This window comes from Trichechus manatus, unplaced genomic scaffold, assembly GCF_000243295.1.
Source record: "Trichechus manatus latirostris isolate Lorelei unplaced genomic scaffold, TriManLat1.0 scaffold00040, whole genome shotgun sequence".
NCBI classification, from domain to species: Eukaryota; Metazoa; Chordata; class Mammalia; order Sirenia; family Trichechidae; genus Trichechus; species Trichechus manatus.
Genome location: NW_004443976.1, coordinates 8,773,112 through 8,800,869, shown reverse-complemented (window position 1 = coordinate 8,800,869; position 27,758 = coordinate 8,773,112). Strand labels below are relative to the sequence as shown.

Here is a 27,758-nt window from a genome sequence, read left to right as displayed (position 1 = left end):
TTACTCTTCACTTATGACTTTTGTGTGAACCTCCCGACTCTTCACCCGCAGTTTGTTGACCTGGGACTCGGCAATGTCAGCCCGTTCCTCAGCCTCCTCCAGCTCGTGCTGGATCTTGCGGAACTTGGAGAGGTTGACATTGGATTGTTCCTCCTGAGAACAGAATTGCATTTATGAGGAAAAAAGTTCAGAATTTCTAGATTCTTAGGTCAAATGGTCTTTGTTTTGTTTTGTTTTGAACTTAAGAATGATTCACTCTAGTAAATATCTTAAGAAACTTAAAGAATTGCTCTTGAATTTTTCATGAACTCTTCTCATGATTCTTGAACTCATGAATAACAAGGAGGGACAGGTGACATTTGTCTCCAAGAAGTTCTAAAGAGAAAGTGTAACATTGGAGCTACTATTAAATACTGCCAGCTTTCCAGCCTCGTGTTTTTCCAGAATTCTAAGAGTGAGACCAGGCCTTTTAAAAATATAAGAACACTCTATATTATACCATACTCTAAAAGCTTTGAATATAAATTAATGCCCTGTGGGTGTAAATTATTGCCACTTTATGCAGTTTACAAATTAAACAAGGAGATTATTGTTTCCTAAGAGTCTAAGTGGTGCCTGATGGCCTATGCTTGAATATATGGCAGTGAATTTGAGAAGGCTCCTTCTGTTTTAGTCTCTTTTTTACAAGGCTCATTAAGAATCCTCCACAGTGTACTATTCAGATTAGAACATTCTTAAAGCTTGGAATCACTAAATAATATAGCTTGGATAAAGCCTCAAATTTTCCTCTTACAGAGGAAAGTAGGACCTAGAGAAAGGTTAAATGACTTATCCAAGGTGTGTGTGTATGGATACGTGTGCGCGTATGCACACAACTGTATGCATTTATCATCATTCTCTCTGTCTCTATCCATCTCTCTCATCTCAGACTATAGAAGCCTGTGAAAAAAGGAAAAACCATAAATGAACAGAGGAACCAATTTGTGATATGTAGCTATGTATGTTCATACTTAGGAAATTGATATTGTTTGATTATTATTTCAGATGAATCACAGGATGGAGAAATAAAGTGGAGTGACAAGAAGCTAGTGGTTTGAACATAATTTCTGGACCTTTTGAGCTCCAGACTCTTATATTCAACTACCCACTTGACCTACCTGACATCTTCACTTGTATATAATGGTATTTCAAACTTAATGTATCCAAAACAGAATTCCTGTGTCCTTTTTGCCTTGCAAATCTGTTCTTACCTTAGTTCCCCATTTTCGTAAGTGTTACACTATTCCTCTGCTTACCTAAGCCAAAACTCTATGAGTTACCCTTGATTTACTTTCTTTCATCTCCCACATGCAGCTTATTAGTGTACCTTGTAGTTTCTACATCCAAAATACGTCTCGAATTTCTCTACTTCTTTCTATCTGCTCCACTATTACGTTAATCCAAGCCACAGAAACACTTGAAAAGCTTCCTAATGGGTCTCCCTGCATCCACCTGTGTTTCCAACAATCACTAGTCCACATAGTAGCCAGAATACTAGTTTTTAAAAATGTAAATCAGATCATGACTGAGCAACCTTACATCCCTCCTGTGGCTTCCCAGTGCCCCATTGCAGTTACAATAAAATCCAGACTACTTATAGTGACCGAGAAGCCCAAGATCTGCCTGCTGCATAGCTCTCCTGCCCCATCTCCACCACTCTCGTCTTTGTTCCCATGCAACCACGCTGCCCTTCTTTCTTTTCCTTGAACCACCCTATTTTCCACTCAAAACTTCTGCACTTGCTCTTTCCCCTCCCTAGAACATTTTTCTCTAGCTTATCAAGTGGTTGGTTTCTTATTCTTCAGACCTTCAGTCAACCATTTTCATTTTTTCCTTCCTCATTTTACCTATCCTTTCTTTCATTCCTTCAACTAAATTGGCCTGGAAGCTTATGAAAACTGGTGGCTGCCCAACCCCTCCAAGTGGTTCTGAACTTACCGCCTCCTCAGCTTGTCTCTTGTAAGATTTCACCTTTGCTTGCAGTTTGTCTACTAGGTCCTGGAGCCTGAGAATATTCTTGCGGTCTTCCTCAGTCTGAAACAATATTTTAAAGAGTGAGTTCCTTGAAATCACAAATACCAAACCCTTTTTTGTTGTACATTTGGTTGTAGATCCCTTGCAGACTGGGGTGAAAACCAAGAAAGACCATTTTCCTTACCTGGTAAGTGAGTTCCTTCACCCTTCTCTCATGTTTGCGGAGACCCTTGATAGCCTCAACATTGCGCTTCTGTTCACTTTCAACTTCTCCTTCAAGTTCACGTACCTGCAAGAAGATGGGCGTTTTAAAGATACTATGATTTATTCACTCAACTGTATTTCTCCTTCTTCAAATGACTCATAGTACTTCATTTGCTCTGCTTTATATGTAGTTTTTGATTCTTTAGTCTATATGATTGCCCTCATTGTAAGCTCTTCAGCAGGAGGGACTATCCCTTGTTCATCTCTGTATGCCCCACATCATCCAGCAGCGTTAAGGATTCAAAGTCATTTGTTGGATTGGAACAAGATGGAAGTACGTGCAGATCAGGAGACCTACCCTGGCCTCCAGCTTCTGGATCTGCTTCTTGCCTCCCTTCAGGGCCAGCTGCTCAGCCTCATCCAGACGGTGCTGCAGGTCCTTCACTGTCTGGTCCAAGTTTTTCTTCATCCGCTCCAGGTGGGCGCTGGTGTCCTGCTCCTTCTTCAGCTCCTCAGCCATCATAGCTGCCTAATTAGCAATAAAACAAAATCGATTAAGAGAGCAGAGATGGCACATCAACATTCACGTTTGACCCCCCACTGTGTTGCCTTCCACTCACATCAGTGATGGCCTTCTTAGCCTTCTCTTCTGCATTGCGGGCTTCCTGGACAATGTCCTCCATCTCTCCCTGGAGTTGGGAAATGTCTGTCTCTAGCTTCTTCTTGGTGTTGATCAGGCTGGTGTTCTGGTTAAATATAAAATTTAAGATATTAATACACAAGGGCAAAGTTAGAATGCCCAATATACTAATAAACTCACAAACTAATTAAATTAACTCATTTCCATAAATGTATCCCTCCTAGTTCCATAAATGATATGAGTAGACAATACATATTTAAAAAACAGTCAATTCTGGATGTCACAATTCAAATAAACAAAAATATCATTAATCTAAAAAATTAAATGTTTCAGACTTTTTCCTCCATGAAACATGAATAAATTTTAAACTAGTACTAAGAGTTGAGCAGGAGTCCCTGGGTGGCACAATTGGTTAAACGCTTGACTACTAACCAAAAGGTTGGTGGTTTGAACTCACCCAGAGGCACCTCAGAAGAAAGGCCTGGTGATGTACTTCTGAAAGGTCACATCCTTGAAAAGCTTATGGAATGCAGTTCTACTCTGCACACATGGTGTTGCCATGAGTGAAAATCAACTGGATGGCAACTGTTGTTTTGTTTTGTTGGTTTAAGAATTGAGCAAGAATTTCATTTCCATTCCATTGTATTTTTTTATTATTCTATTATTATACCCACCTGGGTGTGCAGGAGCTGGACGCGCTCACTAGCATCAAGGAGCTCCTGTTCTGCAACTTTCCTGCTCCTCTCTGTCTGTTCCAGAGTGGCCCGCAGCTCCTCGATCTCAGCCTGCAGCAGGTTGTATCTGCGTTCAACCATGGCCAGCTGCTCCTTCAGGTCCTCCTGGCCCCGGAGAGCATCATCCAGGTGGATCTGGGTATCCTGTGGAATGAACATAGTCATTGAGACACCACATTCTGAGAGCTACACTCACTCCAGTTGTTCTGGGACTGTCTCTGGAGCCCATTACCTTGAGGATGCTTTGGGTGTTCCTGTAGTTCTTCAGGGCCTCAGCAGCCATGCGGTTAGCGTGGTTCAGCTGGATTTCCATTTCATTGAGGTCTCCCTCCATCTTCTTCTTGAGCCTGATGGCATCATTCCTGCTCCTGATCTCAGCATCCAGTGTGGTCTGCATTGACTCCACGACTCTAACGTGGTTTCTCTTCAGTTGGTCTATTTCCTCATCTTTTTCTGCAAGTTTCCTATCGATTTCAGACTTGACTTGGTTCAACTCAAGCTGTATGCGCAGGATCTTTCCCTCTTCATGTTCAAGGGAAGCCTTAGTGAGAGTAAAGAGTGACATTAGCAGGGGAATGGAAAGTGTAGTATTCCAGAAACAGGAATTAGTTCCTAGTTTTGTGCTGCCATACATATCTTTATTGTTATAGAAAATTTTACACTGGGTTGTAGTTGGTTTTATGTCTATCTCCTCAGCTAGACTGTTCCCTTGAAGGCAAGTTCTTAACTTAGTCATCTTTGCTTTCTCAGTGTAACCCAGTTCCTGACGCATAGTCATGTTGGTTGTTAAAAAAACAAACAAACAAACAAAAAAACCAAACCCATTGCTGTTGAGTGGATTCCGACTCATAGTGACCATACAGGACAGAGGAGAACTGTCCCATAGGGTTTCAAAGGAGTGCCTGGTGGATTTGAACTGCCAACCTTTTGGTTAGCAGCCATAGCTCTTAACCACTACACCACCAGGGTTTCCATGTTGGTTGTATGCATGGTTAATTCTCCATCCTTGTGCTTAGTACCCAGAGCAAAAAAAATATTTTTCTTTCTTTTTGATTCACCAATTCTTGCATGCAACAGAACCTAATTCCTTTTATAATTATTTTAGAGTACATGGTACAGTGCCTACCTCTGCCTCCTCTAAAGCAGCCTGAAGTTCAGTCTTCTCTTGCTCAATTTGCTTCTTTACTTTTTCCAATTCATGGATATGTTTCCCTCCTTCTGCAATCTGTTCAGTGAGATCAGAAATCTCCTCTGTTGGTGAGCAAAAATAGAGATTTTTGTTCAGAGAGGGAAACACTCTTTCAGGTCTTTTGTTGTAGAAAAGGTGACGTGTACTCACGTTGCAGATTCTTGTTTTCCCGCTTCAAGGTTTCAAGTTGGTCTAAAGATTCCTCATAAGCATTCTTAATTTTGAACAGCTCTGTGCTAAGTGCGCGGGACTCCTTTTGGGAAGCTTCAAGTTCAGCATGAGTTTCTTCATGCTTCTGTTTCCATTCTGCCAGGACCTGAGGGACAAGGAATGGTCAAGAAATGCAGTGGAGCAAATTTGATGGAATGAAAGCCATCTAAGCAGGCAGCTCTCAAACAGAGTTGAGATGATCTATGACTGAACAATAATTTTGAATGAGAAAAGTAGAAAACCACAGGAGTCCCCCACTTTCCCATGGAGCCAAAGCAACTAAGAACAGCTCTTAGATGGTTTGGATAAGGCCCACTGAAGGTAGCAGGCTATAGGTAATCCCATGATGAGTGCTGAAGCAGCAACTGGTGCAGAGTACCTTGTCAAAGTTCTTTTGCTTTTTGTCCAGGGCTGCACAGGCTGCATTTGTTCTCTCCACATCAATCATGAGGTCCTCCACTTCATTCTGGAGCCTCTGCTTCGTCTTTTCAAGGGAGGCACATTTGGCGTTCACGGCCTCTACATGCTCCTCAGCATCTTGCAGACGCTGGGCCAGCTTCTTCCTAAAAAGTGAAATATGGAGAACAGAAATAGGATGCTATCAGCAGAATTCGGTGTATCAAAGTGGGGACAAGAGATTAATACTTTGCTTCAAGCTTGATTTTTTTTTAAGTCCAGTTCTGTATTAACTCATTCCCACTCACTACTCACCAAACACTGAAAACAACCCAAATTTCAGTATTGCCATTCTTCATAGTCTGGCTTTAAGGACATCTATGACCACCAGCTCAAGCCAACATTTTACCCTTCAAGGTAGCTGATTTTTTCCTCCTTTATAGAATTTTAACATTTACCTTGAATTACTGTTATTTATGTCTATATCGCCACTAAATTTTGATCCCAGAGGGTAGAGTCTGTCTCTTACTAATTTTTGTATTCTTCAGGCTATCATACATATTAAGGACTCAAATGTTGGACAATTAAATTCAAATGAAATAGACATGATTTTGTCTCTAATTTTATCCCTGGAGAAGGACATCATGCTAGGTAAAGTAAAGGGTCAGTGAAGAAAAGGAAGACCCTCAACGAGATGGACTGACAAAGTGGCTGCAACAGTGGGCTCAAACATAGCAAGGATTGTGAGGATGGTGCCAGACCAGGCAGTGTTTCATTCTGTTGTACATTGGGGATGCTATGAATGGGAATCAACTGGATGGCACCTAACCACAATCATATCCCTTATTTTTGCCAGCCTTTCAATAATACATTAATAAAATGAAACTTTCCCAAATCAATATAAATTTTGGTTTGAAAGCTCTTCTCAGAATCTCTTCTAAGGCATGCCCCCAGAACATTATACTTCCAACTATATGCTTGCACATCATTCACAGAGTAAATGATTGATCTCTCCTTAAACTTTTGTTGAATAAGTAGATCTCTTCCTGTCTTCCGTCTTACTACAGTTCAGTCTTGAACTTTTTAATTGCATCAAATATTTAGTCCTTTTTTAAACTTAATATTTTTTCTTTCTCATTACAGAATTTCCTGTCTACTTTTTGGTTTTTAGCAGTCTATTACTTTTTCCCCTTCAAATAGCTGTATTTTTACATCCCAAAGGAGAAGATGTGCTTTAATGCCTGATTATTTTTCTCCTACATGCCTATCCACCTGGACCATTTGCTCTATTAGTGGCTAAGGGGAACGAGAGGCACAGGACAGTGCGGTGAACTCTCATTGTATATGCACCTGTATAGATGGAATGAAGTCAGAAGTTGTCTTTTTTTTCATAATCATTCAGCTTCCTCATTCTTTACATCCTTTGTCTTTCTACGCTTTACCATAATTCTTTCCCTAGACAACCGAGAGAATTTGTTTTTCTTGCTTACATTTATGTTCATGCAAGTTTTTCCCATAGTTTTTATATTTGTTTTGGGAACAAGGACCCCTATTTAACCATATAGTACTTAGAGCAGATATACTCTGGTTATTAACAGAGGTATTCCCATTTTAACCAACACTAGAACATACTTGGCCTCCTCCAGCTCCTCTGTGCGCTGGATGGCATCCGTCTCGTACTTGGTCCTCCACTGGGCAACCTCAGTGTTGGCCTTGGAGAGCACCCTCTGCAGCTCGGCTTTGCCTTCCTGCTCTTCTTCATACTGTTCCCGGAGCAGGTCACAGTCATGGCGGGCAGACTGCAGGGCGTGGGCCAGGGCGCTCTTAGCCTGAAAACATGGAGATGGATGACTTAGTTTTACATTGTTAATGTGGTGTATAGTCCCAAAGTCCCTATAGACCACTACAATGAAATCTGTAGAAGTAAGCAGAAGACAAATAACCACAAAAACGATGACGGCAACAGCAACAATAAATAGGTAGGGTTTACCTTTATCTCCTCTTCAAGCTGCCGTTTTAATTCCTCAGTCTGTTGTGTGAATGCCTGTTTTCCTCTTGAGAGCTGAGAAACTAACGCATCCTTTTCATCTAGCTGACGTGAATATTCACCTGTAAAGACCAAGATCCAGAAAACTCACCGTTACTTTGTAAATTAAAGCTCTAAACTGAAAACTGGAGCAGAGAAAGGGAGCAAATCTAAAACATGGAGACTGTAGATTACCAATAAACCACCAACATCCAGTTCAGCCCAGAGGAGCAAATCTATGTAAGAATGTGAAATATGGAGAAATTTGAGGCAGATTACATGCTTATGAACAACACAGAAAATTTGGGAGGTATTTAAGTTATTTGACTGCAATAGAAATTGATAAACATATGAAAAGAAACGTAAATCAAACCAACAAAATATTGCAGTGTTTTTGTCTGAGGTAATAGTGTTGTACCAGTTTCCCTTTCATTGAAAGGTGGCTGAAGTGAAGAATTTATCCTGTGGGAAATAGGAGACTTGAAGCAATTGCTTCTGTAACTAGAAGTGATGTTCAAAAGAACACCCTAGAAGCATTCTTACATTAATGATCACAGATCCTCCCACCCCTAGAATGAGTTGGTTTATGAATAACTAATTAGCTCCCAAACTAAATGGCATTCAGATTTGTCTCCAATTCTATAAGCACCATAATTAAAAAAATATACTAGATGATATTAGAATGGGGGGGAAAGACTTCCAGCACCGTTTTTGAACTACTTGCCTGGAGGTCGTTTTCTCTCCGACACGTAATAAGAGTCACAACCTCTTTTTTTTCTCTCGTACGACTGAGTTAGGAGTAACCATGTATTGAGGAAGAGAAACCACAGGAGCGTTTTGACTCCTTGAGAATAGTTCTTCTTTTTCATAAAGCGAAGTGACCATCTGAATAACAGTGAAAACTTTACCTTGAGCCTTGTTCTAATAAGAACAATTATCTGAATGAGTATGAAAGAGCTGAGTGGTTCTCCAACACTTTGACCCACCTATTACTTTAATAGCCCAAATGACCTCATAGAACAATTAACTTGGGGACGTAACTTACGTAGAACATTGGATGAGTTAATAGAGAAAGGAGTAAAAACAGACACTCTCCAATTTGGGTAATCAAAAATCCACAAATCTCACTTGAATGCCCCAAGGCTGAGTCTGGTCATGGCCATGACTGTTTTCCCCATTAACTGTGTTAGTTCCCAGTAATTGGCAAAACTTCAGGAAAAGAACTGGAGTGAACACTGTGGACAGGTCACCTCATCAGTACCATAATCTGTCATGTTTAAAATGGGGATAACATTACACAGACCAGTGAGGATACTAAGTAATAAATAGCTTATGAAAGCATTTAGAAAAAGTGGAAAGAGATACTGAGAGATACACTTTGTTAACTTTTAAAGTCAAACCTATTTTAAAACGTTCAAAAGCAAAAGAGCCTGTATTTCCTGTAAAAATAACAAAGCAGCCCATGATACTGGTCAGTAATGTGTTCCTATTAGTGGGTGCCTCCCAGAGAGGTAATACATGCTGTTAAGGAATTCAGTGCGAAGTGTTTCAGCAAATTGAGCTTCCCAGGTAAACTTGTCCTTCAAGGTCAATGCTAGTAAATGGCCCACCTGCTTCAGTCTGTGAGCGCGCTCTCTGTGCAGACAGGTCATTGATGAGCCGCTGCTGCTCTTCCTCCTTTGTCTTAAGTTCACTCATTTGATCTTCTAGGGCGCGGCACATCTTTTCAAGGTTTCCCTACGTTCAAAAAGTGGTAGAAGGCATCTCAAGCAAGTAGTTGGACCGTGGGAAGTTTCACTAATCTGAGCATTTCAGAGCAACTCCAGTACCCACTTATTTTGAGAATCAACTATCTTAACAAACAAAAACAACAGAGATCTCACAGCATGACAGAGTCACAAACTAGTAGACTAAACACACTGCCACCAAAGTGCTATGGAATTTAATGTCTTTGTTAAATTGTCTTATCTGTGATACGAGAATAGTGATACTTGACTAAGCTCATGAGATTTTTTTTTTTTTTTTTTGAGAAGCAAATTATGTAATTGTGCTTAAGGGAAAAACAAAAAGCCTAATCAAAGTGAGGTGTTTTAAAAATCTCAGCGTCTATAGTTGAATTGCGTTTTTTATTTGAAAGAGCATAATTTTCATTGGGAGCCCCTGGGTGGTGCAAATAATTAAACACTCGGTGGCTAACTGAAAGGTCGGTGGTTCAAGTCCACCCAGAGGTGCTTCGGAAGAAAGGCCTGACGATGTACTTCCGAAAAAGCAGCCATTGAAAACCCTATGGGGCACAGTTCTACTCTGACACACATGGGGTCACCATGAGTCAGAATCAACTCTATGGCAACTGATTATTTTTAAATACTGAGCACTTTGCTCCTGCCAAATCCAGGTTGCTCCCACCCCACCCCACCCCCAGCCCCTTGCCTTGCATTGCCATAGTCTCCTGCCATTTACTAATGATTCTTGAAAGGTTAACTCACTCCTGTCTTACAGGAATCTCTTTAAGACCTGAGTCATGATGGTACCTTGGCTTTGGAGACAGTTTCCATGTTACTAGCGAGGTCATCAATCTCCATTTTCATTTCACTCTTCTCCTTCTCCAGCTTCTGTTTGACCCGCTGCAGGTTGTCAATCTGCTCCCCGAGCTCGGCCACGCTGTCTGCGTGCTTCTTCCTCAGGGTGGCCGCTGTGGCCTCATGCTGCAGGGTGGCCTCCTCCAGGTCCCTGCGCATTTTCTGGAACTCAGCCTCCCGCTTCTTGTTCATCTCGATCTGGGCTGAAGTCGCCCCACCAGCTTCTTCCAGCCGCTCGCTGATCTCCTCCAGCTCCCGGGAAAGATCAGAGCGCTGCTTCTCGGCTTTGGCCCGGGAGGCCCGTTCTGCCTCGATTTCCTCCTCCAGTTCCTCAATGCGGGCCTGGAAATGGTGAAAAGCACAAACTCAGCTTCTTTATGTCATAACTGTGCCTCTTTGAGCTAGACGGATGGAAATCATGTACTTACTTGTAACTCCTTGATCTTCTTCTGCAGCTGCATAGCAAGGGCCTGTTCATCTTCAATCATGCTTTGCAGATTGTTCATTTCAAACTCTTTCCTGTTAGAAAAGCACTTTATGTCAGTTACAGAAACATTAATAGGTGATTTCCCCCCATGAACCTTTTGTCCTTACTGCTTACTTTTTTAGCTTTTCATCAAGTTGCTGTTTGTCATTTTCTACATCCATGGTAGATTCTTGGGCTAATTTTAGGTCTCCCTCCAGTTTCCTCTTTGCTCTTTCTAGATCCATTCGGACTTTCTTTTCTTGTTCCAAAGACCCTTCAAGCTAAAAGTGAAAAGTCCATGAGTACAATTCCTGTGAATGGCACCACCTTCCATCCCAAGTTGAAATTTTAACATCATAGACTTCTTTTTTACTCATATCCAATCACCAAATTATTTTAATATTTATTTGAGTTAGGCAGATTTGTCTCATCTATTCCATTCTCATTGCTATTTACCTAGCCCAAGTATCTATCATTTAAAAGGTGAAATGAGCATTACCTTATTGCAATAAACTACCTCCAAGAAATGACTCCTATATCTCGCTATTGGAATCCATTGCGATCAGTGCTTCACCCACATGCATTGGAGTGTTGTTAGGGGCCGTCCAGTAGGTTCCGACTCATAGCGACCCTAGGTACTACAGAACAAAATACTGCCCGGTCCTGCGCCATGCTCACAATTGTTATGGTTGAGCCTATTGTTGCAGCCACTGTATCAATCCATCTTGTTGAGGATTTTCCTCTTTTTCCCTGACCCTCTACTTTACCAAGCATGATGTTCTCCTCCAGGGACTGGTCCCTCCTGATAACATAGCCGAAGTATGTAAGACGTAGTCTCGACATCCTTGCTTCTAAAGAGCATTCTGGCTGCACTTCTTCCAAGACAGATTTGTTTGCTCTTTTGGCAGTCCATGGTATATTCATCTCCATGGATCCTTCTCCAACACCACAATTCAAAGGTGTCAATTTTTCTTTGGTCTTCCTTATTCATTGTCCAGCTTTTGCATGCATATGATGCGATTGAAAATACCATGGCTTGGGTCAGGCGTACCTTAGTCTTCAAGGTGACGTCTTTGCTCTTCAACACTTTAAAGGGGTGTTTTGCAGCAGATTTGCCCAATGCAATGCATCTTTTGATATCTCAACTGCTGCTTCCATGGGTGTTGATTGTGGATCTAAGTAAAATGAAATCCTTGACAATTTCAGTCTTTTCTCTGTTTATCATGATGTTGCTTATTGGTCCGGTTGTGAGGATTTTTGTCTTCTTTATGTTGAGGTGTAATCCATACTGAAGGCTGTGGTCTTTGATCTTCTTCGTTTAATATTTTCCCCATAGGATCCTTCAAGTGCTTCAAGTAAGGGCTTCAAGTCCTCTTCACTTTCAGCAAGCAAGGTTGTGTCATCTGCATAATACAGGTTATTAATGAGTCTTCCTCCAATCCCGCTGCCCCATTCTTCTTCATAGAGTCCAGCTTCTCAGATTATTTGCTCAGCATACAGATTGAATAGGTATGGTGAAAGGATACAACACTGACGCACACCTTTTCTGACTTTAAACTCCACAGTATCCCCTTGTTCTGTTCAAACGACTGCCTCTTGATCTATGTACAGGTTCTTCAGGAGCACAATTAAGTGTTCTGGAATTCCCATTTTTTGTAATGTTATTCATAATTTTTTTATGATCCACAGAGTCGAATGCCTTTGCATAGTCAATAAAACACAGGTAAACATCTTTCTGGTATTCTCTGCTTTCACCCAGGATCCGTCTGACATCAGCAATGATATCCCTGGCTCCACATCCTCTTCTGAATACAGCCTGAATTTCTGGCAGTTCATAGCTGATATACTGCTGTGGCCGCTTTTGAATGATCTTCAGCAAAATTTTACTTGTGTGTGATATTAATGATATTGTTCGATAATTTCCACATTCAGTTGGCTCACCTTTCTGTTGAGCTGGCCAGGTAGCTATTTCCCAAATTACTTGGCACAGATGAGTGAGCACTTCTAGTGCCGCATCCATCTGTTGAAACATCTCAATTGATATTCCGTCAGTTCCTGGAGCCTTGTTTTTGGCCAATGCCTTCAGTGCAGCTTGGACTTCTTTCTTTAGTACCGTCAGTTCCAGATCATATGCTACCTCTTGATATGGTTGAACGTCGACAGATTCTTTTTGGTATAACGACTCTGTGTAGTCCTTCCATCTTCTTTTGATACTTCCTGCATCATTTAATATTTTCCCCATAGGATCCTTCAGTATTGCAACTCAAGGCTTGAATTTTTTCTTCAGTTCTTTCAGCTTGTGAAATGCTGAGCATGTTCTTGCCTTTTGGTTTTCTATCTCCAGTTCTTTGCACATGTCATTATAATACTTTACTTTGTCTTCTTGAGCCACCTTTTGAAATCTTCTGTTCAGTTTTTTCACTTCATCATTTCTTCCTTTTGCTTTAGCTACTTGATGTTCAAGAGCAAGTTTCAGTCTCTTCTGACATCCATTTTGCTCTTTTCTTTCTTTCCTGTCTTTTTAATGACCTCTTGCTTTCTTCATGTATGATGTCCTTGATGTAATTCTACAACTCATCTGGTCTTCGGTCATCAGTGTTCAACGCATCAAATCTATTCTTGAGATGGTCTCTAAATTTAGGTGGGATATACTCAAGGTCGTACTTGGGCTCTCATGGACTTGTTCTAATTTTCTTCAGTTTCAACTTGCAATTGCATATGAGCAATTGATAGTCTGTTCCACAGTTGGCCCTTGGCCTTGTTCTGACTGATGATACTGAGCTTTTGCATCGTCTCTTTCCACAGATGTAGTTGATTTGATTCCTGTGTATTCCGCCTGGCGAGGTCCATGTGTATAGTTGCCGTTTATGTTGGTGAAAAAAGGTATTTGCAATGAAGAAGTTGTTGGTCTTGCAAAATTCTATCATGCAATCTCTCGCATCGTTTCTATCACCAAGGCCATATTTTCCAACTACCAATCCTTCTTCTCTGTTTCCAACTTTCGCATTCCAATTACCAGTAATTATAAGTGCATCCTGATCGCATGTTCAGTCTATTTCAGACTGCAGAAGCTGTTAAAAATCTTCAATTTCTTCATCTTTGGCTTTAGTAGTTGGTGCGTAAATTTGAATAATAGTCTTATTAACTGGTCTTCCTTATAGGCATATGGATATTATTCTATCACTGACAGTGTTGTACTTCAGGATGGATCTTGAAATGTTCTTTTTGATGATGAATGCAACGCCATTCGTCTTCAAGTTGTCATTCCTGGCATAGTAGACCATATGATTGTCCAATTCAAAATGGCCAATACCAGTCCATTTCAGCCCACTAATGCCTAAGATATTGATGTTTATTCATTCCATTTCATTTTTGACGATTTCCAATTTTCCTAGATTCATACTTCGTTACATTCCACATTCTGATTATTAATGAATGTTTGCAGCTGGTTCTTCTCATTTTGAGTCGTGCCACATCAGCAAACGAATGGCCCGAAAGCTTGACTCCATCCACGTCATTAAGGTCAACTCTGCTTTTAGGAGGCAGCTCTTCTCCAGTTGTCTTTTGAGTGCCTTCCAACCTGGGGGGCTCATCTTCCGGCTCTGTATCAGACAATCTTCCGCTGCTATTCATAAGGTTTTCACTGACTAATTCTTTTCAGTAGACTGACAGATCCTTTTTCCTAGTCAGTCTTAGACTGGAAGCTCAGCTGAAACCTGTCTGCCATGGGTGATGCTTCTGGTATTTGAATACTGGTGGCATAGCTTCCAGCATCACAGCAACATGCAAGCCCCCACAGTACAACAAACTGACAGACATGTGGGGGCCCATATGCATACCATAGTAATATTTCCGTGCCAGGACCTTTGTTAATTCTTCCTTACTCAAATGTTTACAGTGGGTTCCCTATTCAATACTAGATCATCTTTAAAGGCAAATTTATCTCTCCATTTTTATTTGGAATCCCCTTTGTTCTTGTGACAGAAAACTCATTGATCATTACTACTACTTCACTCTTGCTGTCCTCCCGGCTCAGAATGTTCTCCCTCCTCTACATTTTTCCGTAGTGTATTCATCTTCTGGAAACCCTGGTGGCATAGTGGTTAAGAGTTTGGCTGGTAACCAAAAGGTCAGCAGTTTGAATCCACCAGGTGCTCCTTAGAAACCCTTTGGGGCAGTTCTACTCTGTCCTGTAGGCTCACTATGAACCAGAATCGACTTGATGGCATTGTTTTTTTTTTTTTTTTTTTTTTCCTTTTTCTTTTTAATCATCTTCTAAGCCCAGCAAAAGACTCACTTTGTTTGCAAAGCTTTCCTTGGTGAGCTTTTTTCCCATAGTGTCTGTTCCTCAACTTTATTGATTTCTTATGTTTACGTCTTATTCCTTGTAGCAGGGATGATGTCTTATACTTCTTAAACATAGGACGCACTTGATAAGTACTCGTTATATCCCAAGAACTTACGCTTACTTAGTTTGTTACCAAATAGAAGATTGTTTTTATATCATGTTAGACTTACATCATCTACTTGCTGTTCCAGCTTCGTTTTAGCCTTGGTCAGGGTGTTCACTTTGTCCTCCTCTGCCTGCAGGTCATCCAGGGTCTGCTGGTGGGTCTCTTGGAGGGCTTTCTTCTCCTTGGTCAGCTTTGCGATGGTCTCATCCAGACCTGCCATCTCCTCTGTGAGGTTTTTCACCTAAAAAAGGTTAAGAAAGAGATGATCTCTGCTATAAAGCAGCTTAGTTGGGTGGCAGAATCTCTACATAGTATCACAGAATACGACTCATACCTAGTGTTCTGAATTTATTTAAATTACATGAGAGTGGTCTTTACCTTGTTCTCTGTGGCATGTTTCTCCTTTTCAACCTTGGCCAATGTCAGCTCAAGGTCATCAATATCTTTCTTGAGCTCTGAACATTCATCCTCCAGTTTCCTCTTCTTGGCCGTCAGCTCAGCATTGATCTCTTCCTCATCCTCAGCTCTCTCAGTCACCTCTTTGATTTTGGCCTCGAGATGGATTTTGGTTTTGATCAGCTGGTCACATCTTTCCTCTGCATCAGCCAAGCTATCTGCTTCCTGAGAAGGGATGATATGTTTAGATTTCAGTTCCTTGGATATTTTCAGATCTTATTAATATTTTGAAGCCAAACAATTATGTTTTGAAGCCTCAGGTTCATTTCTTATTAGCTTTCTACTATTCAGCAAATATTTATTGGACATTTATTATGATACTGGAGATAAAAAAGGAATTTAAATCGTGGTACCTGGTGAAATTATGATACAAATAGATATATCATTGCCTGTATTTAATTTGTTGATATATAATTTCAGATCAGTCATTTTTCTTTGTTTAATGTTTATTTTTGGAAAAGCTTAGTATATGAAAAAATAAAAAGAGTTGGGTATCACACTTGTTTCTAGGAGGGAGAGGCAATACCAGAAAAGTGACTTAAAGGGAAGGCATGTCCTCTAGTGACAGAGCAGCTTGGAATTAAAGGGAACACCTGAAAGAACTCAAGGACAAGGAGCACGTTAAAAGGTAGTGTTTAGATGATGAAAATGTTTTGGAAAAAAATGGTGGTGAGGGTTGCACAACGTGAATATAATTAATGCCACCAAATTGTATACTTAAAAATGGTGAAAATGGCAAATTTTAAGTTATATATATTTTACCACAATTTTTTTTAAAAAAAGGTAGTATTTAGAGAAGTAGCAAGCATGTTTATTACAAAAAGAAATGGGATTTGGAATCTAAACTTTGTGAGGACAGAGACCACGTCTCTTGCTCAAAATTGAATCCCTAGTGCCTTCTTCATCAAAAATATATTAAATGGATAGTTGATGGAATAATGTTGAAAAGAGTGCATACTATACTCAAAGGAGAGGAGATTCTTAGATCAAGCCTGGATTCCCCCTTCAGTTATCCCTTGATTCTTTTTGAACCCTTCCTCAACTTGGAAAACCCTGATCTGTACAAGGTACAAGGAAAGTCACAGTGTAACCTCGGTATTTGCAATTCATGTTTCTGTGAATTTTCTATGTCCAAAACCTATAGGCCCAACTGGGACCAATCTGCATTCCTCTTCTGAATTCAGAGAACTGGATGGTAACCTTAAATGTTTCTGTTGTTGATTTCGGTGGCAGCAACTGAACTTTCTTGTTATTTGGATCACAAAAATGGGTTAGACGATTGCCGTTGATCAAATATTTCTCCCCAAGCTTCTGGATACTTACCGGGACATCCAAACAAGAACAGAAAATTGTTGTAACTGTCCACATTAATCTCATGCTTTGCATAAAAATTAATATTATCCATAGAAAGTATTGCCATTATCCCTTGCAATGATCCTGTTCTTTCAGGTATTAGAGAATTTCTAAAAATAGAGTTGAGAGGGAAGTTGCCAGGGGACTGTAGATTTAAAAATTCAGAGTATTGCTTTCAGGTTGATGTGTTTTCATCAAAAAGTCTTATCCCTCTTCACTGTCAATGTTGTTCTTTTTTCTTTGCTCTTATTTGCATTTTTTAGTAGGGAAAATCTTAGAGAGAAAGATCGTCTATTTCCTGTCCATATTTTTGCTAGGAAAAACTAGAAGGAAAGGAAAAATATTTTTATTCTTCCCATCTCAACACTGAAGAATCCTCAGTGTGGTATATGAAGTTTTATAGACTATTCTAAGGAGTTGTGACTTAGAAAAAATTAATAACCAGCCCCTCTGTAAGTTGGTATCTAACTCTTTCCCTAGTGATTGCTAAATTAAAAATTTAGCATCAGATTGCCAATAAATGGGTTCACAATTGAACTTGGAACTCAACTCACAGATTGAACTTGGAGTTGCAGGTCGTTTTTCTCTTGTGTCAGAGCTACCATTTTTTCTTCCAGCTCTTTTCTTTTTGCCTCTGACTTAGCCAGTTCTTCTTTGGTTTTCTCAAATTCTTCCTTCATGTTGGCCATCTCCTTCTCAGTCTCTGCACTCTTGAGGAGGGGCTTGATCTTGAAGTACAGCTTCATCCAGGGCCAGTGCTTCACATTCATGAAGGCACGGATATTGTACTGGATGCAGAAGAGGGACTCTCTGTGATATGAATAGAAATGTTCAAAGTCAGCTTATAATAGGTAGCAGAATTAAAAGGCTTATTCTGATATGGTTAAGTAAAGTATCCCTGTTAATACCTTCTCTCCACCATCCTCTGGTACTCCACTCTTGCCAAGAACCCTCTGCACCTGGCCTGGGTTCGGGTCATCAGCTGGGCCAGCTTGTCATCTCTCATCTCCTCTAGAAGCCCCAGAAGACCAGCTTTGAAAAAGACCTGCAGATGGGCAAAATGTCAGATTGTTAACTTTACATACAGAAAAGGACAAGATTTGCACAAGGTAAGATTTAGAGAATTATTACCTTGGTGTGACCAAATTTATACTGGGTGTGGTCAACGTCAATGGACCCAAGGAGCTTCTCAGAAGCTTTCTTGCTGTCGATAAATTGTCCTTCAGGTATGGCGCTTGCATTTAAAACCTTGTATCTGTTTAAGCCAAGCAAATAAATGATATAGCTGATGTTCCCAATAAAAAAATCTTCCTGACTCACTATAGAAACAACATAGCTGTTGGGTAGTCTAGCAAACATAAACAAGAAACTCTTTATCTATTCTTGGTGTAGCCAAAGGACTTTGGACTTTTGGTCTATCATGAAAGTCTATTAATTTAGTGTCTCTTCAATTTTATTGGAATGTATAAAGAATTCTTTCGTTCAAACATTAAACTAACAAGAACCTCTTAAAATAATTCACCTCTGTTTGAAGTCTGCATAAAGGATTCTGCTTGGGAATCCTTTCCTGCAGATCCTAATGCCTTCAAGCACACCATTACACCTCAGCTGGTGCAATACAAGTTCATGTTCCATGGCACCTAAAAAGAAGAATACACGCACCTTATTTAATAGTCTAAAGCAAACCCACCAGAGTTTGTCTGGATATCATAAATATCTTACCAGGAGTTTTGGTCTCATTGGGGATGATGCACCGCACAAAGTGGGGGTGAGTGGTCCTCAAGTTGCTCATCAGCTTGTTCAAATTCTCCTGTGGAACCATATGTAGATTTCATTTAGAAAATGCATTGCTTTCATATATTCATATTTATAGGCATAATTATTTGATACATGATTTTGGCAAAATTCTAATGAAGAGTATCCAGATTTGAATTTGCAAAGAGTTATCTCTGGAATTTCCACATTTCCCGACATATCCTCCTATTTCTCATCTTTGTGCATTACAAATATATTTTTTATACTATCTGTAGAAGTAGTTGTGAAGGTTATTTGGTTCACTGCTGTTGAATTTCCTAGCATACTTTTTAAGTTTAGTATGACATTCTGGATATAGGCAAATACTCTACCCATACTCTTTTGTCTAGAGATGTGGTCTGGTTTTAGTACTAACTTAATACCTTCCTCCAAATCTCCCATTTCTTTCTTTACCCAAATATCTGTCCCTCTATCATATGCTTATTCCTTGTTGCAGGTGCAAAACTGTGGCCTCCTGATGCTTCCGTAGAAAGTGGCCTTGTAATATCTTATTCTGGGAATTGGCAGAAAACTAACAGTTTCCCAACCTATGGATATCCTGATTTTTCTGGAGCTTCCATTCAGTGCATTAGAGATGGGATTGCCAAAAGACAAGTAGTTTTTCCTTAAAGTGTTATTTCTGATCACATCTGATTTTTTATTTCCTTCTTTTAATTCAGCCTCCAATTCCTACCACTCTTCTTTTACCCTCAATTTTCAAAATTACCCACTTCAGTTCTCTACCAATGTAAACCTAAGCACCTAAACTGGTTGGATGCTTTCAAAGGCTCGGCCCAAATGTCATGCTTTACTTAATCCTACCGCAGTGGAGCCTCATAAGTGTCAAATGTCAAATGATCACATTTCTCTTGCCCGAGAATTGAATTTTGCCATCTGATACTGACTTCTAAAATTTAGTCTCATCTCTCCTGACTCCTGCCTCTCATATATAAGCAGTTTTCTCCCCCAGACTATCTAAAACTCAGTTCTGCCACTGTCAGCAGACCTGTCTCCTTGAGTCACAGCCATTTCTAGAATCCTTCCAATATTACTTCCCCTCCCCTACCCAATAAAGTAAAATTTAATTTCCTGAATTTAATTAGAGAAAATGAAGTTCGTACCCTGAAGAGAGCAGACACAGTCTGGAAAGAAGAGCCCTTCTTCTTGCCTTTCTTTACACCACCACCACCAGCCTCTGTGGGGCAAAGAAAGCGCAAACAATCAAAAAAAAAAAAAAAAAAAACCAAACCCATTCCCGTCGAGTCGATAGCGACCTTACAGGACAGAGTAGAACTGTCCCATAGGGTTTCCAAGGAGTAGCTGGTGGATTTGAACTGCCAGTCTTTTGGTTAGCAGCCGATCTTTTAACCACTGGGCCATCACGGCTCCACAAACAATCATTGTATAGTCTTTCTCCATTTATGTTTTATATATTAAGTAAAAGATTAATTTTACTGAAAATGACCTGCTTCAGCTGCTGCTGCTGCCCCAGAGAAGATGTAAGCCAGAACTTTCATGGAAGACTTCAGGTACAGCCCGACCACCGTCTCATTCAGGGGGTCCTTGTTCTTGTCAAGCCAGCCAGTAACGTTGTAGTCCACAGTGCCAGCGTAGTGAACCAGGGAGAAGTGGGCCTCGGCCTTGCCTTTGGCGGGCTTGGGCTTCTGGAAGTTGGCCGACTTGCCCAGGTGCTGTTCATACAGCTTGTTCTTGAAGGAAATGTCTGTGGCCTTGGGGAACATGCACTCCTCTTCCAGGATGGAGAAGATGCCCAGGGGCTAGAGTTGAAGGCAAAATGCATGTAGGATAAGTAGGAGCTGCAGTAACACACAGCAGCTGCAGTAACGCGCAGCAGAGTATATGAGAAGAGGCTACTAAGTGGATAGGTGGATAGGAGAGGATACCTTCTCAATAAGTTCAATGCAGGCAGCCAGGTCCATCCCAAAGTCAATGAACTCCCACTCGATGCCTTCCTTCTTGTACTCCTCCTGCTCCAGCACGAACATGTGGTGGTTGAAAAACTGTTGCAGTTTCTCATTGGTGAAGTTGATGCACAGCTGCTCCAGGCTGTTGAACTGCGTTAAGTAGAAAATACAAATTAACACACAACGTAGAGTTAAAGGTTCTCTTTGGAAGGGGCTTTTCTCAGTTGGTTAGCCCAGTCACCCTATTAGGACCCTTTTAGGGTGGTATGCCTTCCTCATGCAGGCAACAAGCTCCTTACTCTCTCCTATTCCTTTCTTGCTGCTGCTGGCTGGGAAGTGTCACCACACTTACTAGAATTATTCCTTAAATGGGAATAACAGGCTCTGAGTGATGCTTTCCTATTCAATAAAAAATTGGCATGGTTTTTATAACATCTATGTTTTTCAATCAGAGGTTTCTTAATGATTTATCCACTACTGATTTTGTTGTACAACTAGCTAAGTTTGCCATTGTGGTCTGTATGTCATTAATAATAAGAAAAATTAAACATCCAACATTTATTGAACATTTAGTATGTGCTAGACATTATGCTAAGTGCTTTTTACAAATTATTGCGCTTAATCCTCACAGCTACCTTCTTAAGGTGATACTGTCTGCCCATTTTTTGGATGAGGAAACACTATTATAGAGGTGAAGAAATCTGTAACTAGTAAGGAGCACTATGGGGGCTCCAGTGCTTTGACACCAGGGCTAGTGTTCAGAACAACTTCCAAAACTTGAGTAAATCTGCCTGCATTTACTCTTCAGGACATCTGACTGGAGACACAATTGGTGATGATCTCATCCACGAGCACCAGCACCATACACAGAAGTCAGAGGTTTTACAATACGGATGAATCTTAGAAACATTATGCTAAGTGAAGGAGTCAGTCACAAAGGGCCGTGTGTTATATGATTCCATTCATATGAAACGTCCAGAATAGGCAAATCCATAGAGACAGAAAGCAGATTAGTGCTTACCAGAGGCTAGGGACAGGAGGGATGAGGAGTGACTGCTTAGTGAATACGGGGTTTCTTAAGGTGATGAAAATGTTCTAAAATCGATTTGTGGTGATAGTTGCACATACCTGTGAGTAGACTAAAAACCACTGAATTGTATACTTTAAATAGGCAAATTGTATGGAATATGAATTATATCCCAATAAAGCTGTTAAAATTAAAAAAAAAAAAACCCAGAGATTGTAAGCTTACACTGTCATATTTGTTAGTGTATTAGTTTTCTAAAAAAAAAAAAAAAAAAGTTTGGATTGCTCTTCCTTCCTTGCTTGGTGACAGGTTATTCACTGCCTTCTTACATCTGTTTGGGAATGGCTGAAACTGCTCTTGTCCTTAAAAGGCAGACATTTTCATGCAGTTTCTCTCAGTTCACTCATAAAATAAGGCACAGAAATGAGACCTCTGAATCAGAGACATCTAAGAGACTACTATCAGGTGGTCCTTCTTTCCTAAGCTGTGTGGGAGGCATTCTCTCTTGGATGAATGTGTTTCTTTACAATGCCATTGCCGTCTTCTATACCTGGGTATTTCAGAGTTTAACCTAATATTTAAACATGTAGTTCATTTTCCTTCTAGGCAGATTGGAGTCTTAAAGTCTTTCTTTGAACTTGTCGTTGTCTCCCCGTACCTCCACCTTTGCTGCCATTGTCACCTTTGTCATCTTCTTTAGCATTTCCTGAATTCTGACTATGTGCTTTGGGGACTGTTCTAAGGTCTTTGAATTCAGAAATCACCTCTCTAGCAGTAAAATTCAGAAGTGAGTATGTAATCTGGAGTACTGAGTGTTTTACATACAGGTCCTAGTTTAATTTGCACAAGGATCTGTCAGGTACGCTCCCATTATCGAAGATCACACAGCTAGTGATTGATGGAGCTGGAGAATGAATCCTGGTCTTTCTCATTCCAAAGCCCATGGCCTTTCATGGACTTTTGGCCCGCTTTCATGTGGCACTTTAGTTTGTATTGCAGCTATTTGTCATAAACCAGTTCCAGTATTGACTGCAGCAGCAAGATTTGTAAAATTTTCCCATACAGAGTTTCTACTAACTCACATCAAAGATCTCAAAGCCAGCAATGTCCAAGACGCCGATGAAGTACTGCCTGGGCTGCTTGGTGTCCAGCTGCTGGTTGATGCGGGTGACCATCCACAGGAACATCTTCTCGTAGACGGCTTTGGCCAGAGCACCCACGGCGTTGTACACCTTCACAGACCGGGTAATGTTTGTCGGTGTTATTAAAGACATGTCATGAAGGCCTGGGTTGTGGCTGACTCATTGAAGAGCACTTACCTGCTGCACAGTCTGGCCTTTGGTGACAAACTCATTGCCCACCTTCACCCTGGGGAAGCAGAGGGCTTTGAGCAGGTCAGCAGAGTTCAGATTCTGGAGATAGGCCGCCTTGTCAGCAACTGCAGAGACACAATTCAGTTATCCAACATGACCTATGCTGGGCCACACAATTCATAGGGGCGGAATCGTGAGTGAATCACTTTATAGGAATTCTATGTGGGGTGGATTTGTCTATGTCCATCAGAAGCTCAGCTGCAAAGAAGACATGAGTTTGGAATGGTCTTTTTTGCCTGTATTCTCTCACTAAACCCAAGTGGAGGTTAATTTGGTACCTTCAGTGCCATCTGGCTCAGCTTGCTCCTCACGCTGCTTTTGTTTGAATTTCATGTTCCCATAGTGCATTACAGCCCCTGTGAGCTTATAGATGGACACTCTTTCATCAGGAGTGAAGCCCAAGATGTTAATGGCGGTCTGCCAACAGAGATGATGAGACAAAAGTTAGGGCAGAAGAACTAACTTATTTAGGAGAATTTCTACTATATCATAAGGTAACCACACATACATTAGGTTGCTACTGTCATTCCATACATAATGCATTTTTTAAAAGTATGTGTGTGTGTGACTTACATCAGTGGCAATCAGCTCTTCTTGGTCATCAATGCTGGCGACTGTGATCTCTCCCTGACTGACGAAGGCATAGTCATATGGGTTGGTGGTGACCAGGAGCATTTCTGGGTACGTAGAATTCAGAGTGTGTGTTTTACATTAATGTATATATTTTACATTACATACAATGTATGTGTTACATTAACTTCTAGCCTGTGAATTTAAGTTCTTTCTTACCAATTAGGTCTGGCTTCTTGTTAGACATGATCTGATAAAAAATGTGGTAGCTTCTTTCTGACTTTAGCTGGAAAGTAACTCTAGACTTTTCTAGGAGATCTGCAATGGAAAGTAGACATTGGATTAAGAGGAGAAATTATGAAGTGACCCTGGAGTGATTTTGGAACTTGGAATCATTAGCTCAGTCTCATCAACCCCTTGAGATTTCAACTGAATATTCCCGTGGGGAATTACGTATTACAACTCTGCAGACACCTTTGCAGTTGTTTTCTCCACTTCAGGACAGAAACTGAAGCATGCCTACTCCAGGACATATTCACTTCTCGTATGGAAGATCCTCGACACTTGAAATATAATTCTTTTTTCTTAATTTAATTATGTTGTGGTTGTTGTTGTATAATTGATTCTTGAAAACCTTTCCCTCCCCAGCATGTCCTCTCACTCTGTAGTAGAGAGGCTACTAAGAGCCACATTTATCAAGGCTCAGACTAGACAGATAAGACTAGACTCAGTCCACAGGCAACACGTTCACACTTAGAAAACTTTGAAGTTCATCCTGAGGCTGAGATACTTTAGACAAGGCTTGCAGTTGCTGGCAGTTCCCACAAAATTATTCACTCATGACTGAAGTGGGTAAAGTACACAGGGGTCTGTGGCTGAGACTAGCATTAACCACTGGCATGTTTGGCAGCAGACTGGTGTTCTTACAGGCTCCAGGCTCGGTAGGAGCTTCACGCTGTTTCTCCAAACCATTCATTTGTCATTCTTCGATTCTATTTAAGAGGTCTTGTTACTCACATGTTTCAATATCAGCAGAAGCCAGCTTCCCTGTGGTACCAAAGTGGATCCTGATGAATTTACCCTTGCAAGTAAAAAAGATGATGTTGTATACAAAACTTGAAGTTTCCAAGAGAGATGCAATTAATAATTCAGACATGCTTTCTCTGGCGTTTAAGGACAGAGAAGACCCTCTGTGACCAAGACACTTACAAAGCGAGAAGAGTTGTCATTCCTCACGGTCTTGGCGTTGCCAAAGGCCTCCAGTAGGGGGTTGGCGCTGATGATCTGATCTTCCAGAGTTCCCTGCAAAGGAAAGAGCAGCGTAGGACTTGAGAATTTCTTACCTGAGAGCCCAGACAGAGCCTTGATTCTTAGCATGGCAACCAGACCCACCTGCATTTTGCCAGAAGTAACTTCCTCTTTCTTCTTATCCCCAGTAACTGCAATTGTTGCAAAATACTGAATGACACGCTTGGTGTTCACAGTCTTTCCTGCCCCGGATTCTCCGCTGTCAAACAAAGACCAAACATATGTGAGAAATTAAGTGCGTTGACAAGCGCAAGTGCTTCCACCATCAGCATTTACTAGCTCGTGCATCTGTTTCTATGTCTCTGTCAGAGTGTTTCCCAGATCTTTCTCTTTGGCCTTCATAGAGCTTATATTACTTCTGTTTGTACTGACAAGAAATAGAGAAATTCATTCACTGTTTATTTAACACATTTCTTGAGTGGTTAAATGTGCCAGGCTCTTTTCCAGGTGCTAAGGCCTGGGGCTTGAGGTGTCAAAAAGCAGTCACTCAACAAATACATGGTAAATGAAACAATCAGTAAGAAACTCTACCAAGAGATGCACTTATTCTTCAGCTTCCTTAGACTACAGACATGACCCAAATTAGGTCTTTGAAGGAATAGACATTCCCTAATAGACCTTAAAAATGACCCACTGGGTAATACGCCAGAGATAATATGCCCTTCTGAAGCTGCTGTATCTTCAGAAGGCTGTATGTTGCTGACTCTCTGGACTATTCTCTGGTCATGCTCAGAGATGGTGTTTTATATCTCCTACTCCAAGCAAAGTTCTATAGTACTTTCTAGACTAGACTAGTAAATGGTGTCATTTCAGCCACAGTTACTTTATATTCTGATGCAATGTAAATCCTGCAATAAAGGGAAAACACTATCCAGTTCCAGGCTGGTCATGCCATTGCTTTAGTATGGGGGCATTAACTAATTTCTTCTTTTGTCTTTCATTTTCCCATTGAGAATAAAATACCAATAAGCCTCAGAATAGGAATACGTACGTGATCAAGATAGACTGATTCTCCCGATCTAAAGGAAAAAAAGTGGGACAGTCAGTATAATTATCACTTACACAAACAAAATTTTCTGTAGGGAAACTCTTAAGACATTGAACGTAAGTGTCATTTTCAATGGAGTTTTTCAGTGTATTATTGTAAAGTTACATATAGTATTATTCTTAAGCCTCTTAAGTTGGAAAAGAAAAACATAAAATGTTGTCATGTCTTAAGTTCCTTAAACCACCATAGGAAGTGGGTCTTTTTGGTTTAAGATAAAGAGGAGTGTATTGCAAAGCCAGACACATCCCCTAATTGTTGTCTGTAGATTTCTATGACATGCTGTCTGCTGATTAAAACATATAACTGAAAAAAATGCATAATATGCTAAGAAGGGCCTGGGTTGTAGTTTAAGAGGTTAAAATAGTGTTAGTAAGACTACAGTTGAGGTTTAGCTTCTAAATGAGTCAACTGGCCCCACTCAAGAAGCAACAAAATGTCCTCATAGCTGCACGCTACAACCCTAACTCTGAGCAGCCTTCCCAAAGTGTGCCATTGAATCAAAGAAAGACTAGGTAAAAGAGGATGGTTCAATCAGAAGAAAACCCTTGTAAAGGGGAAACATAACTCCTGTTTATATGCATTTAGCCCCCAAAATGCCATCTTCATTCAAGGAGAGGATATCATATCTGAAATATACTCTGGTGACTTTAAAGAAGTAACAATGCTTCCAAAATTATCTAACTTATAATCAACAAGAAACTTAGGCACTAAAAGGATTGAACACATTTTTTTTTTACATTTCTATTCAGACAACATGATTCATTCATTACTTAATCTCAGTCTTGTTATTTAAATATGAAAAAGAAATTTATTTCCAAGCAAGCAGACTACAAGCAAACTTGACAGGGGTGGAGCATTAACCATGGTCAGGTACAGTCACAGACTTGGAATCAGGGGAACTGAATTGTAGTCCCAGCTTTTGATAGTTTCTATTTCTTTGTGCTTCAGTCACCTCTTCTGTACAACCAGGGGGTTGGATTATTTCTAAAGGCCTCTTTAAGCTCTATCACTTTGCGATTATGTGAGATAAAATAATTCTTATGAAAAACAGTTGAGCCACTCACCAGTCAGCATGAACTGATAGGCGTTGTCAGAGATGGAGAAGATGTGGGGCGGGGCCTCCTGGCGCTTTTTGCCTCGGTAGGCCGTCACCACCTCGGCGTTATACACCGGCAGCCACTTGTAGGGGTTGACAGTGACACAGAAGAGGCCTGAGTAAGTCTGCACCAAAATCAAAAATAATAAAATTATTTCATGGGGACCTTAAATGTCTGCTGTTGTCCCACAAAGGTGAACCACCCACATGAGTAGAGTGTCATGAGAATGAACTCACGTAGATCATCCAGGCTGCATAGCGCTCTTTGAGGTTATACAGCACAGCAGGCTCATGCAGGTGAGTCATCATGGCCATGTCCTCGATCTTGTCAAATTTGGGAGGGTTCATGGGGAAAATTTGATCCTCCTTCACCGTCAGAGTCTGATAAACAGGAAAGGTAGCCATGTGTATCAGCTGAGTGACCAAACAAAAAAAATCAATACAATGCAGTTGTTTCCTGGAGCTCTACTCACCGCTCCGCCTTCTGTCTTCACCGTCACTTTCCCTCCTTCCTTGCTCTGCACAGTCGCTTTTACAAAGGATTCCTTGGGCTCCACCACGAAGACAGATGTCTTGGCATCAAAGGGCCTATTCTGGTCCTCGATGCGCTGCTTCTCAGACTTTCGGAGGTAAGGAGCAGCCTCCCCAAAAACGGCCATTTCCGCGTCCCCACTCATGGCTGCAGGTCACTGTTGGCAGCCCAGTCAGGGACCCTGGCTGGCAGAGGAAGGAAAGAAATGATAGGAATTCAGAAATTGGACTGTCAGATTCATTTTAAAAAAACAAACAAACATTATTTACTTACTGTTTGGGCATTTAACATTGCATTAGGTATAACCACCTCCCTGGCTTGGTTGTAGATGAAATGTCAGTCTCCTGTGTTGTGTGCCAATGCTG

General features: G+C 40.7%; 1 protein-coding gene across 4 annotated transcripts; it reads right to left on the bottom strand.

Moving 5' to 3' along the window:
• Positions 1 to 27,538, bottom strand: MYH1 (myosin heavy chain 1). 4 transcript variants are annotated; one of them, XM_004375976.1, is made up of 38 exons: positions 27,335 to 27,538; positions 27,099 to 27,242; positions 26,830 to 26,986; positions 25,709 to 25,736; positions 24,802 to 24,916; positions 24,619 to 24,711; positions 24,427 to 24,490; positions 23,629 to 23,727; positions 23,413 to 23,516; positions 23,118 to 23,256; positions 22,786 to 22,904; positions 22,549 to 22,698; positions 20,419 to 20,589; positions 19,980 to 20,292; positions 19,636 to 19,709; positions 18,443 to 18,530; positions 18,243 to 18,360; positions 17,852 to 17,975; positions 17,629 to 17,765; positions 17,275 to 17,530; positions 15,290 to 15,532; positions 14,976 to 15,152; positions 10,593 to 10,738; positions 10,420 to 10,510; positions 9,944 to 10,333; positions 9,023 to 9,149; positions 7,377 to 7,495; positions 7,019 to 7,215; positions 5,370 to 5,553; positions 4,931 to 5,096; positions 4,718 to 4,842; positions 3,824 to 4,132; positions 3,532 to 3,735; positions 2,838 to 2,963; positions 2,576 to 2,746; positions 2,198 to 2,302; positions 1,978 to 2,073; positions 1 to 153 (listed from the first exon to the last, which is right to left on the bottom strand). In XM_004375976.1, the coding sequence occupies exons 1-38, from the start codon at positions 27,536 to 27,538 to the stop codon at positions 1 to 3; spliced, it is 5,826 nt and encodes a 1,941-aa protein (XP_004376033.1). The 4 variants fall into 4 exon arrangements, with proteins under 4 accessions (XP_004376033.1, XP_012410936.1, XP_012410937.1 ...); XM_012555482.1 differs by having other exon boundaries at positions 19,636 to 19,707; positions 19,984 to 20,292; XM_012555483.1 differs by having other exon boundaries at positions 19,636 to 19,707; positions 19,990 to 20,292.
• Between the last annotated feature and the right edge of the window lie 220 nt (positions 27,539 to 27,758).

Bases quoted from the DNA above. Each gene is read 5' to 3' on its own strand.
- MYH1 (XM_004375976.1), bottom strand. From the start codon at position 27,538: ATGAGTGGGGACGCGGAAATGGCCGTTTTTGGGGAGGCTGCTCCTTAC. The intron at 23,517-23,628 runs GTAAGAAAGAAC...CTACGTACCCAG, and splicing joins CAAGAAGCCAGACCTAATTG to AAATGCTCCTGGTCACCACC. The intron at 2,074-2,197 runs GTAAGGAAAATG...ATATTGTTTCAG, and splicing joins TGAAGGAACTCACTTACCAG to ACTGAGGAAGACCGCAAGAA.